Source organism: Lepus europaeus, chromosome 19 (assembly GCF_033115175.1).
Source record: "Lepus europaeus isolate LE1 chromosome 19, mLepTim1.pri, whole genome shotgun sequence".
Classification (NCBI taxonomy): Eukaryota; Metazoa; Chordata; class Mammalia; order Lagomorpha; family Leporidae; genus Lepus; species Lepus europaeus.
In genome coordinates, this window is record NC_084845.1 from 55,602,070 (window position 1) to 55,615,416 (window position 13,347).

A 13,347-nucleotide genomic window follows, 5' to 3' on the forward strand; every position below is an offset into this window, starting at 1 on the left:
ATAAAATCAATAGAGTATGCTCCAGGTTCTGGGGAATCAAAGCTCCTCTGGGCCGGCGCCGTGGCTTAACAGGCTAATCCTCCGCCTTGCGGTGCCAGCACACCGGGTTCTAGTCCCGGTTGGGGCGCCGGATTCTATCCCGGTTGCCCCTCTTCCAGGCCAGCTCTCTGCTATGGCCCGGGAAGGCAGTGGAGGATGGCCCAGGTCCTTGGGCCCTGCACCCGCATGGGAGACCAGGAGAAGCACCTGGTTCCTGGCTTCGGATCAGCGAGATGCGCCGGCCGGCCGTTGTGGCCATTGGAGGGTGAACCAACGGCAAAAAGGAAGACCTTTCTCTCTGTCTCTCTCACTATCCACTCTGCCTGTCAAAAAAAGAAAAGAAAAGAAAAGAAAAGAAAAAAGTTCCTCTGGTAAACAGTGGGTTTTTCTCCTATAGTTTTAGGTGCCCACCCTATTGTCAGTGCCACTGCCAGCAACTGCTGCTGTCTAGGCTGCCGCCAGGGCGCCAGGGAAGAGACAAGGGAACCCTCCCACCGTTCTGGCCCTCAGGAGATCCTCAGGCCGGAGAGCCCTCCTTTTGGAGCATGCTGAGTGCATACAGGTTTCAGGCTGCCTCTGAGCCCAGTCCGTGTGATACTTGGAGGAGGAAAAAAATGGCAAAGTGCTCATCACTGGTTTGATATAAAGGAAAATTCTGGTCTTTTCCCTGCATGCCTACATTTCAGAATTCTCAGATAGTTGCTCCATGCATTCTGTTCAAGAATTACATTGCATCAAGAGGGAGACAAAACATATATTCTTCTCCTCACCTGCCTTTAATTTGTGAAACAAAAAAAGAAAGCCGGCGCCGGGCTTAACAGGCTAATCCTCTGCCTTGTGGTGCCGGCACACAGGGTTCTAGTCCCGGTTGGGGCGCCGGATTCTATCCCGGTTGCCCCTCTTCCAGTCCAGCTATCTGCTATGGCCCGGGAAGGCAGTGGAGGATGGCCCAGGTCCTTGGGCCCTGCACCCCATGGGAGACCAGGAGAAGCACCTGGCTCCTGGCTTCGGATCAGCGCGATGCGCCGGCCGCAGCGGCCATTGGAGGGTGAACCAATGGCAAAAAGGAAGACCTTTCTCTCTGTCTCTGTCTCTGTCTCTCACTATCCACTCTGCCTGTCCAAAAAAAAAAAAACCACGAATACTTTCAGAATTGAAATTAAAAGTCTGCCTTCCAAGTTTGTGCGATAAACTATGTATTAATTTCCTGTGGAAAACAATTTTGAGAGGTGAATCGTTGCTTTTTCACTTATAAGTACAATTTCTTCTCTTACATACTTGTTTAGGTTCTCTAAGCATGTAAGCAGTATCAGTAGTTTCCAGGTAACTTAAAACGGAAACTGCAAAGCGTCGATTTTCAAAATAGGCTTATATGGGGAAGAATGCCAGAAAGCACGCAGTAATCAAGGAAGAGAAGAAACATTCACAGAACTGAAGGACACACAAAAAGACACGGGGGGGGGGGGGGGGGGGGGCCCTGGGAAACAGGACGTGGTAAAAGCTGTTAACGAAGTGCGAGTCCAGAGTTGAAGCTGTGAAGTGTCTCTGAGGTAGCAGCGTCCCAGGTGGGGAAGACCCACCTGTCACTAACAGAGCTGGGAAACTGCTGCACAGCAAAAAGCAACATACAAATAAACAAACAAACCAATAAGGTACAAAATAAATACAAAAGCTTCCCCAGGAACACATAATATACGTTGTTTTCTCCTCCAAAAAAATCTGAGGAAAGAATCTTGTCTGAAGAGAAAAGCATACAGTCTTAATATAAATCACAGCTCACAGGAGCAGGTCTCAGGGTTCCTCTCTACTCCCCTGAAATGTTCATGAACACCCAGAGTTTTGTTTATGTGGGTTATATCTGTTGATATTTACCAGATGAGAAATACTGAAAAAATTGAAAATTATTTAATTCATTAAAAAGTAATAATAAACTCATTACAGGTCAATGTAAGTAACAAATCTATGAAAAACCACTGTATTTTCTAAGACAAAAGTTGAATGAGAAGGATGGCACTGTTAAACATTTCTGCACATCTATTTAATTTCTGGTTACTGGAAGATGGCTGTATTCTTCTAAGTGCTTCTGCATTTAATCTGTTGCGATACACTGTTTGGGTTGAGGTATATAAAAAAACTAGCTCTACAGGGATACGATGGTGGAAAAGGAAAAGATAGTTTAATAGTCTTTTCAAAAAATCATAGAAATTCTTTGATTCCATTTTAAGCCTTTAACAAGTAAATTTTTCTTAACCTGTTACATTAGAACCCATCAGTCCATCTTGCACTTTAAATGGGTCTTTCATCCATGAATGATTTTGTAGCATCACGCATTGATCATTTGGAAAATAATGGTTGACTGAGTTAAGCAGATCTTCCAAATGTTGACACATTCATTAAAAATATTTTTAAAATCACAGTTGATACCAACAATCTTCAGAAAAGTCTAACAATTGGGAAGTTATCAAATTTAATTTTCCAAAATTTGAAATTTTCATCTAAGAGCCTGACTTTTACCACTGACAAAGAATACTGTCAACTGTTTTAAGTGACACATTCACTTTGCTCCTTCTCAAGAAAAGAGCCACCAAACATGTAAGTCTGAACACTCCTCATTTGTCAGTTCTTTCAGATAAAAGTGTTGCACCACAAACAAAACCCAGGCTATTCATCGTGCAACAATCACGTCCAAGTGCTCTTCCTGAAGACACTACCAGCGTTAGTCTGCAGCAGAAATGCTTTAGACAGGCTCGCTCTCTTAGCACCTCAAATCCTGAAAAGATGTTTACGCACAGACTGAGACTCAATACAGTTAATGAAATGTTAGTGCTTGATCACTCTCTCTTAATTAAAACTGATGGGTTTTTTGAAAAACTGCACTTGGCAGTGCAAAATATGACAGTGACTAAGTACAACTTACCACCACCTTAACTGTGATAAAACACAAGGAGTTTTACCCATCACTGTTTCTGTACCATCAGTGCAAATGTTAACACAACGAAAAAGTCAAATAACGTTTGGTATTGTTATGAAAACAGCTCTGACCTCAGGAATCCTCAGAAAGGGTCTCCTAAGAGATCCCCTGACCCTACACTGAGAAATTCTAACTTACAACCTCATAAAGTTTTTATAATTTTTTTTTTTTTAATTTTTGACAGAGTGGACAGTGAGAGAGACAGACAGATAGAAAGGTCTTCCTTTGCCGTTGGTTCACCCTCCAATGGCCACCGCAGCCAGCGCGCTGCAGCTGGCGCACCGCGCTGACCCAAAGGCAGGAGCCAGGTGCTTCTCCTGGTCTCCCATGTGGGTGCAGGGCCCAAGTACTTGAGCCATCCTCCAATGCACTCCCGGGCCATAGCAGAGAGCTGGCCTGGAAGAGGGGCAACCGGGACAGAATCCGGCACCCTGACCAGGACTAAAACCCACAAGGTGCCGGCCTTTTACAATTTTAAAATGCCTATTATAATACATTATATAGCTGAAATGCATCAAAAAGCCTCACTGAGCCTAGGCATCCCAAGGTGTTTTTTTCCCCTAATGATGACTGCTAACAGATTTTATGACTCTAAATCAGAAACTTTTAAAAAAGTAAATTTAAAAAAAGTAAATCACTTAACAGCAAGCTCAAGCTAACTGTGGTTGGCAGCCGTAAGACAGTGCCTGGTGATGCCCACCTCTGCACAGTCCCGTGCACAGTCCACCAGAGTTGGCTGTTCTGTGTGACAGCAGCATGTGGCAGAAGTGCTGACATGTCACTTCTGAGATCAGATTCTAGAAGACTAGGGCTTCTGCCTCCTGCCTCGGGCTCTCACGCTGGCTTGGGCTTGGGCTACCTGCTCTAGGGTAAACAAGATGTTGGGCTGTATACAGCCATCTCTGTGGAGGCTAGGAACTTAAGTCTCAGCCAACAGCCAGTGAGGAAGTGAGTCCTGCTAACAACTCTGAGTGTGGAAGCAGATCCTTCAGCCTCCGTTGAGTCTTGAAATGAGTGCAACTCTAGCTGACAGCCTGACCAGAACCTGAGAAACCGGAGAGGGAACCACTCAGCTAACCATTACCAGATTCCTCACCCTTGGAAACTGAGCGATATTTACTGTTTTAAACTGCTCAATTTTGGAGTGAACTGTTACACAGTTAATAACAGTAAGGCACTGAGTTCAACAAAAGATTTGGTCCCTGCTGGAGAATGGGAAAGTGGATGGGAATCAGACTAAGAAAACAGTTGACTATTCTAAGGAAGTTTACATCTTGCAAATAGATTGTCCTAATGAAGCCCCCAAAGAAAAGATCAATGAGCTTAAATAAATAAACAAACAATAAAAAGACTTCCAGAAGTGGAGCCACATGGCCAGTCTGCAGCCCTTGTGTTCGGAAGGGGTTGCATTTTGAACCAGCTACTTAACAGGAGTTGCACACGGGTACCATTTCTTCTCTTCAAAAGAATCTTTGCTGTGCTCACAACAGACATTGGTTTCTCCTCCTTCACAACGTCTCCTCTGGCACTGGATGCCCAGCAGCAACCTGACTAAACGTGTGTTCCTGGACTTACTCCTCTTTAGAATTCACTATTATCTAAGCATTCTTTGCAAGACCAAGGTCTTTAAGTGCATAAACAAAGCACCTGTACCTCCTGCACACCAGCTGTTTTTAACAGGGCACCTGAGTACCTCCACACAGCCACAGCCGGAGAAGACCTTCCCTGCACTCCCCGCACAGCGCCGTGTGTGCCTCTGCAGTGCCCCCTTTCAGGCAGTGCAGTGCTCTTTCCTGCTCTCACCAGGTCCCTTAGTTGCCACCACCAAAGCAATGCTGAGCTGTTTCTCAGTCCTCACCTCTGCATCGGCTTCCTGGTTCCCACAGTCACTTCTGTGTTTGACATGAAAATGAGTTCCACTACTTGAAGTGACATGAGCCACGGACAGGGGCGGTTCCAGATTGCGACACTCATTTTCTTTCTTGATGTCAGGAACAGTGTCTGTGCTAGCTCTCTACCATTCTCCCACCACTCCTGGGTTTCTAGCTGGCGCAATATCCCGGCACCCCTGATTCTAATCTAAAAGTGCTAAGCCTCGTTCTGTAGACAATTGCATGAAACAACACAGTCAGTCCTACATTTCCTAAGGCCCCAGCTTTTCTCCTTGGCTGATTATAAACACGGGTGGCCAAGCCGAAGGCCAGTTACCTGCAGCCCTTTCACTGTTCTCCCAAATGCTGCAAAAACCCCCAACATGTCAGTCTTTAATGCCTGTGTACTATGGCCCTTTCTGCCGGGGCCACAGGGAAAAACCGAAATCAGAAAAGTCAAGCACTTGCCATGAATGATACTCCCAAGCCAGGGTGCACTTGCTCTCTGCCCACCCCAGTTCTCCTCTGCCCCACACAGAAAGGATTACACGCTGCATCCTCGAAGACCCCTGATATTTGTTAAAAGAAGAAAGAAATAAAAACAGAGCCTTACAGCCTCCTTGACCAGCTTTCTGCTGGATTCGATCACCGCTTCTGTCAACGTAAACTCGGTTTTAATCATCTCCAGCACATTGATGGCTGATTCCAGGGGTGTGAGCTCAGCTTCCATATCAAAGGAGCAGTCTAGGACAAAGCACAGTTCTCATTTCAAGCTCTTCTCTAAGGAGCAGGCAAGTGATGTCCAAACACATGAGCGTACACTTAGGGGCAGGGAGCATGCAACTACAGCAAGATCTGAATTTCACTTGCTGACACACCCGGGCTTCCAGACCCGGTCAGAGTGCCCAAACTCAGGCCAACGGATTTAAAATGTGCTCATCCTTCAGGATTTTTCGAGGCACGTAGAAAAGGTATTTTTAACCATGCATTTGCCTCTCAAATTCAGGATACACACATCCTCCTCAGACACAAACGGCCAGAAGCTTCAGCCAAACAGCTGTCAAGTTCAATTCGGAGAGGGGGCGGGAAACGTGCTCACACGCTGTAAAAACATCACCACGGGGGAGAGACTAAGTCTCTTTGGACAGCAACAAAGTTGGGCTAAGCAACTAACAGGTGGGAGGAAGAAAAGAAACGGGAGAAAAAAAACCGACAACCCGCACACAGAAAAGCAGCCCACGGAACCTCTGGACCCGGGAAAGCGAGCGAGAGCGCACGAGACCCCCGCGGTGCAAGCGGCCGCGCACTTTAACCCGGAACCCCTCCGTTCCGGATGTAAGTTTGAAAACAACAAAACCCGACGCAAGTACGCCCGGAGACGAGCACAAAAACAGCCATACCTAAATTCTCCCCTTCTTCAATGCGCGACAGACACTGCATAACCCGCAGCAACCGGGACACCGTGTGCTCCTTGCCCAGGGGCCTGACAAGCAGAGCTGGGAAAGAAGACAGCGTTGGCTCGGCGACCCCGGCCCCGACACCGTCCCCGCGACCCCCTCCCCGGCCTCCTCCCCGGGCCCGGCCCTCACCCTGCATAATGTCCCGGATCTGCCTGAAGTCCCCGTACCGGCTACCCCGAAAGGCCCGCAGCGCCTCGTGGAAGTAGAACTTGAGCACCCAGCGGTTGACCGCTTCTTCCAGCCGTGCTTCCCCCGCACCCCGATCCGCAGGACCCCCCAGCCCCGGCTCGTGGCGCCCCCGCCGAGCCCGCCCGCCGCTGCGGGACGCCCGCCGGCCCGCCCGCCCGCTGCCGTCGCTGCTCCCGCCTCCTCCCGCCATCGCGTCCGATCGCCGCGCGCCCTCCCCGCCCCCCCGGCTGGGCCGCTTCCTCGGCTGTGACGCCGCCGGGTCACGCACGACGCCCGGGCCGGAAGCAGGGCCCGCCGTCCCGGCTCCCGCGGCCATGATACGGACAGCGTTCCGAGCCGCCCGCGGGCTTCTGGGAGGGAAAGGACCGGAGGGCCCAGCCTCCGTCCCGGCCTCCGTAGTTCCCGGTCCGCTGGCCGCAAGGCCTGCTGGGACTTGCAGTCCGTGCCGCTCAGGTCGGGCGGGAAGTCCGCGGGGTTTGCTGTCTATGCTCAGTGAATTGCGAATTTAAGAATCTGCATACTACTGTTCCGGAACTATGTATAAGATAACGGAAAATACGTGTATCTCGTTAAGCACTTGGGAAATTGCGGGCAGGAGCTCCATAGAAGAAAGTTTGTTAACTTTACTTTTTTTTTTAAGATTTTTATTTATTTATTTGACAGAGTTACAGACAGAGAGAGAGAGAGACAGAGAGCGAAAGGTCTTTCTTCCGTTGGTTCACTCCCCAAATGGCCACCACGGCCAGCGCTGTGCTGATCCGAAGCCAGGAGCTAGGTGTTTCCTCCTGGTCTCCCATGGGGTGCAGGGGCCCAAGACTTGGGCCATCTTCCACTGCACTCCTGGGCCACAGCAGAGAGCTGGAAGAGGGGCAACCGGGATAGAACCGGCGCCCATAGGGGATGCCGGCGCCACAGGCGGAGGATTAACCTAGTGCGCCACCGGCCGACCCCAACTTTACATTTTAACAAATAATTACAAAGCAGAGGCCAGTGTGTTGCCAGTCAGGGTCAAGCAACAGAATATGCCTTGCAATCCCGGAAACCTCTGGAAATATAAAGTTTTTAAAAATATTTGTTTATGTGCCTGCTTACTTACTTGAAAGGCACAGTGGCAGAGAGAGAGGTCCTTCTGCTGGTTCACTCCCCAAATGCCTGCATCAGCAGGGGCTGGACCAGGCCCACGCCAGGAGCCAGGAGCTTCTTGCTCCCCCGTGAGTGGCAGGGGCCTAAGTACTCTGGGTGTATCGTCCACTGCTTTCCTAGGCTCATGGCTGGGAGCTGGACTGGGCCAGAGAACCGGGACTTGAACCAGTGCTCGGATACGGGGCATTCAAATGGTGCCGTAACCCCCATGCCGCAATGCCCACTGCCATGTCATTGTTTAAATCATAAAATTATGCGCGTTGTTGTAGAACAATTAGAAAAAAATAAGCAAAAGGATTGCCCAGAGTCCCACATGAAAAAATTAGTTGTTTTATCTTTATAGTCTTCCAGTATCTTCTGTGTACCTATTGTGTGCCTGTGTGTTTGCAAAAATAGGATCGTACTAATTAACGCCTTTCCCCAGAGTTAACTTTTTTAAAAACATATTTATTTTTTATTTATTTGAAAGGCAGAATGACAGAGAAATGTATGTTGTATTTGCGGGTTCACTTCCCAAATGCCAGCAACAGCCAAGGTTGGGCAACAATGAAACCAGGAGCCAGTAGCTCCATCCAAGTCTCCCACAGCGGTGGCAGGGACTCAATTACTTCATCCATCATCTTCTGCCTCCCAGGCAAATTAGGAGGAGGCTGGATGGGAGGTGGAGGTGGGTCTCAGTCCCAGGCAGTGAGATAGGAGATTGGGCATCCAGGCAGCAACTTCACCTGCTGCTCCACAACACCCACCCTATTTGGAGATTATATTTAACATTTTAAGTATTTATTTATTTATTTATTTATTTTTGGACAGGGAGAGTGGATAGTGAGAGAGAGAGACAGAGAGAAAGGTCTTCCTTTTTGCCGTTGGTTCACCCTCCAATGGCCGCTGCGGACGGCGTATCGCGCTGATCCGAAGCCGGGAGCCAGGTGCTTCTCCTGGTCTCCCATGCAGGTGCAGGGCCCAAGCACTTGGGCCATCCTCCACTGCCCTCCCGGGCCATAGCAGAGAGCTGGACTGGAAGAGGGGCAACCGGGACAGAATCCGGCGTCCCAACCGGGACTAGAACCCGGTATGCCGGCGCCGCAAGGCGGAGGATTAGCCTGTTAAGCCACAGCGCCGGCCACATTTTAAGTATTTAATAGCTACATGGCATTACCATATATAGGCAAACCAACATTTTCTTTATATAAACCCCTACGGTAAAATGTTTATGTTATTTAAAATTTTTGTTACTCTGGCTGGCGCTAATAGGCTAATCCTCCGCCTGCGGCGCTGGCACACCGGGTTCTAGTCCCGGTTGGGGCGCCAGATTCTGTCCTGGTTGCTCCTCTTCCTGTCCAGCTCTCTGCTGTGGCCCGGGAAGGCAGTGGAGGATGGCCCAAGTGCTTGTGCCTACACCTGCATGGGGGACCAGGGGAGGCGCCTGGCTCTTGGCTTTGGATCAGCGATCAGCGCAGCATGCCAGCTGCAGTGCGCCGGCTGCAGCGGCCATTGGGGGATGAACCAATGGAAGGAAGACCTTTCTCTCTCTCTCACTGTCCACTCTGCCTGACAAAAAAATAAATAAAATAAAGTAAAATTTTTGTTACTCTAGACAACTTCAGTATTAAAAACATCCCTTTAGCAATCTTCTGCACAGATTTATAACTATTTTCTTAGGATAATTTCTTTAAAGTGGAATTACTGAGGCAAAGTCTCCCGTACATTTGAAAAGAGGAGCTCATCTGTGGCTTTTTGTATCACAAAGAGTCCCCCTAACATTCCACCATGCTTAAGGAGGATGAGAATAGCGACAGTAACTCCCCAAGGAATGCACTCCCTAGAAATCAACCACGTTAACCACTCAGTGAATGTGTTCCAGAACGATGAAGGCCCAGTTGCTCAGTTGGGATGGAAGCAGGTCTCCGCAGGAAGTCGCGTCTCAACCCGAGGTTCACCTCTCTGTGAGCGGTCACCTGCTCAGGGTGAGATGGCAGCCAGCACAGTGGAGAACCCAGTGACCTGTGACCCTTGTCACCAGAGGGCGGTGCCAGTGTTGGTGGGCGAAGCTTCACAGATTAGCCCCAAGGCTAGCAGGTTGTGGCCCTGTCACAGCCTGAGCGCTCTGTCCCACCGTGGCCTGAGCTCTCACGGCGTCTGTCAGACTCGTGGGTTGTGAGTTGAATGTGTATTTTGAAGTCCAGATCAGAAACTCAGATCTGGGGTTCTGTTACAGAGTGGGTCACATTCTCAAGGGGAGAGAGGAATGTATTCCAAGTTCTTATCACAGCCAAACAAAGCAGTCTGTGCACCTGGTCATTTCTAAGCTACAGGACACACAGAGCACAGATCACAACCTGCGACCCCTCACCCTTCTGCTTTTAAACAGTGCAGAGTCCTTAGCAGACTTGCGGAGTCGGAAGAGGCTGCCTGCTTGCCAGCCTCACATGTGCTCACGTGTGTCCACGTGTGTGCCCACGACTGCTGTCATGCACTTTCCACCTGCTCCCCCGTCTCCCTGGAAGCTTGTCTTGTGCTGTAGGACTCATCTGAAAGTCATGCCACCCTTTCTTACTTTCTGGGCTCCCTTAAATCCCCCTTTAGCACCTGATTTTTTTTTTCAACGTTTCCCAAAAGCATAGTCTCCACAGTCAGCTCCTTTTGGGGCAGGCTCCCTGTCTGCTTGTTCATTCAACTTCCCAGAACCCAGCCCACGTAGGGATGCTGCATAAATGCCCTGAAATTAGAGGCATGGCCATAGTTTCTGCTCACACCAAAACAGGCTGGGGATGGGCATACCTGCTCCAAAGGAATGTGGCAGGGGGCTAATGGACATGAATTGATACCTGGAATATTTTTTCGGGAATTTGTGCATTTGCCCGAGCATCTAAATGGGCCTGTCTCTGAAGATTTACAACACAGCTCTAATCCCTAAGTTAGACTACCAGACCGGATTCCTTTTCCCAAATCCTTAAGTTGATGTATAACCTTGCCTACGTGCCTGCTGGTTTGTAGACTTGCTGGCACCCTCTAAATAAAAGTGGGAGCGCATAGCTATCCAGTGGCGTGCTCTTAGGATGGACGCTCCCGTGTCCTATCCCCCCATTTGAAAAACCCTACAAGCCCAGAGTCTGACAGGTTTTTTAAGCTTGTACTGAACTGACAAAGGCAGGTGAGTGAGCCTTTCCATGCATGTTGAAAACTGTACCAATTACATGCCCGTCCAGGAACTACATTTGCTGAAACAGGGGCCTTTTGGGGCTGCCTCTCATTTCTTCTATGTTTGTGTCATAATTTCCTAGATACAATAGCAGCTGAGTACATACTATTGGACTATACAGGCTACCTGTGCTGAGTTCTTCTCTTTCTATTCTTTTCTTCTAAATATTTACTTAATTATTTGAAAGGCATAAATAGAGAGGAGAGGGAGACAGTGAGAGAGAGGGAGAGGAAAAGGGAGATGGAGAGGAAGGGGGGGGGGAGAGGGAGAGGGAGAGAGAGAGGGAAAGGGAGATGGAGAGAGAGAGGGAGAGGGAGAGGGAGAGATATCTTCCATCTGTTGGTTCACTCCCCAAATGGCTGCAATGGCCAGGGCTGAGCCAGGAGCTTCTTCTGGGTCTCCCACGTGGGTGCACTTGGGCCATCTTCTACTGCTTTCCCAGACATATTAGCAGAGAGCTGGATCAGAAGTAGAGCAACCAGTACTTGAACCAACACCCATATGGGATGCCCGAGCTGCAGGTGGAGGCTTAACCTTCTACATCACAATGCCAGCCCCCCAGCCCCCACTTTTTGCTCTTGTAAACCGTGGAGGGGACTTCAAAATCCCATCCCTCTTCCTTCTCTAGGTACTCATTCTTGTCCAAGCCCCAGTTCCAAACCCACTTGCATCCCCGCCTGCTGGATGTACTCCTGAGCCTTCCTCCTTTAACTTTGTGTTGTGGGATAGGTTTGCCACATTGGCCTTGGGGACCCTGTGCCCCGGTCCCTCACTGGGTGCCTCTGTGTTCACATCAGGAGCACAGCCATAGCACAGGGTGGGTGGGCCCAGGAAGAAAGTGGGCACAAAGGTTTGAGTCCCCCGCAAGTTTTGCTGAAGTCCCTGGAGTTCATTGCTAATACCTGGCAGTGAGAGAAACTCCAGTCCGGGTTGTTGGATGCGTGTGCCTCCTGCTGGGAGGCCGGAGGATGGCTCCAGCTTCAGAGGTTGGCCTCTCAGCCCCACTGGAGGGCCCTGGGAAAGACCCGGTTTGTGGTCAGTAAAAGTCAACTCAGGAAGGCTGGTGGTGGTGTCACAGAGGATGTCAAGTCACATGCTCACCCTGACCTGTTTACATGTGAATCTTAATATCCTGGTCAGACAGAAATCGCTCTGTGTTGGAGTCTCCAGATTCAGGGCGGAGGCCACCAGTTTGGGCAGATCTGTGGAGATCGTGGCTGTGGTGGGGCCCCAGCTGGCTTCCCCTAAGCAGGCACCAAGTCCCCTGCCTTCAGACCTCTTACTCACTAGCTGTGTCACCTTGAGTGAATTATTTAACCACTTCTATGCCTGGATTTTCTCCTCTGTCAAGCACAAGTAACAGAGGTAACTTACGGGATTGTATGAAAGTTAAAATGAATTACCATTCCCAGTGCCCTTAGAACAGGCCTTGGTTTTTGTAAGGCCTCAATGTGTGTAAGATTGTTTCAAAAGATTTATTTTATTCGTTTGAAAGTCAGAGTTATGTATACAGAGAGATCTTCCATCCTCTGGTTCACTCCCCCAAATGGCTGCAACAGCTGGAACTGGGCCAGGCTGAAAGCAGGAACCAGGAGCTTCTTCCAGGTCTTCCACAGGGGTGCAGGGACCCAAGGACTTGGGCCATCCTCCACTGCTTTCCCAGGCACGTTAGTAAGGAGCCGCACTGGGAGCGGAGCAGCCGGGACTCGAACTGGTGCCCACATAGGATGCTGGTATTGCAAGCGGCAGCTCAACCAGTTATGCCACAATCTGGCCCCAAGATATTTTTATTAACTCATCCAGTATCTGCCTGAAAAGTCTTCTGTACTTCTCTATTCAAAAATCTCATTTTTTCTTTTTCTTTTTTAAGGTAAGGCACAATTTACACACGTGCACAAATATTAAGTGTAGGTTTGGTGAGTTTTATGCTTATTTTTCAAAGTCCATCATCACATGGCTGTCTCATCATTCTCCACATTATCTATCCAAGGGAACCGCTTTAAGGAACTTGAGTTCTTCATGCTGTTCTCCTGAGACCCAGCAGGAGGCAATGTGTGCAAGGGAAAGGCTGCAGTCAGTGAGTTAAGGGCGGACTTATCTATCACGTGGGTAGGGATTTAGGCTCCAAGAGCCTTGCTTTCCCTGTCTGCTAGAGAAGGTAGATCACACACACACACTCACACACACATCAAAAAACAGACACAGTGAAATTGAAATGAGGCCTATCAATGATGCCTAACACATGCCAAACAAATTAGCAAGGTTTTAAATATTAATACTGCCCACTGTCAGAGAAGGTGCTATGAAACAGGTTCTTTCAGGCAGTGCTGAGGGAAAAAAATCAATACAACTTTCCCAGAGATCAACTAAAAAAAATTCAGCAAGAGTCATAAGAATTCCATTTTTTAAAGAAATTCATTCTGCAAGGAAAATAATCAGAGCATTAGGATTTAAATTTTTTCATTTCATTCAAAT

General features: G+C 48.9%; 1 protein-coding gene across 4 annotated transcripts in view; it reads right to left on the bottom strand.

Annotated features, from left to right (window-relative positions):
• The window catches only part of TERF2 (telomeric repeat binding factor 2), a 34,170-nt gene extending 27,324 nt beyond the window's left edge, over positions 1-6,846 (bottom strand). For all 4 annotated transcript variants that reach the window (XM_062175799.1, XM_062175798.1, XM_062175797.1 and 1 more), the window contains exons 1-3: positions 6,471-6,846; positions 6,282-6,377; positions 5,495-5,625 (exon numbers count right to left, since the gene is read on the bottom strand). In XM_062175799.1, coding sequence (XP_062031783.1) covers positions 5,495-5,625; positions 6,282-6,377; positions 6,471-6,846 — 603 coding nt within the window. The remainder of the gene's footprint in view (positions 1-5,494; positions 5,626-6,281; positions 6,378-6,470) is intronic.
• Positions 6,847-13,347: the final 6,501 nt, after the last annotated feature.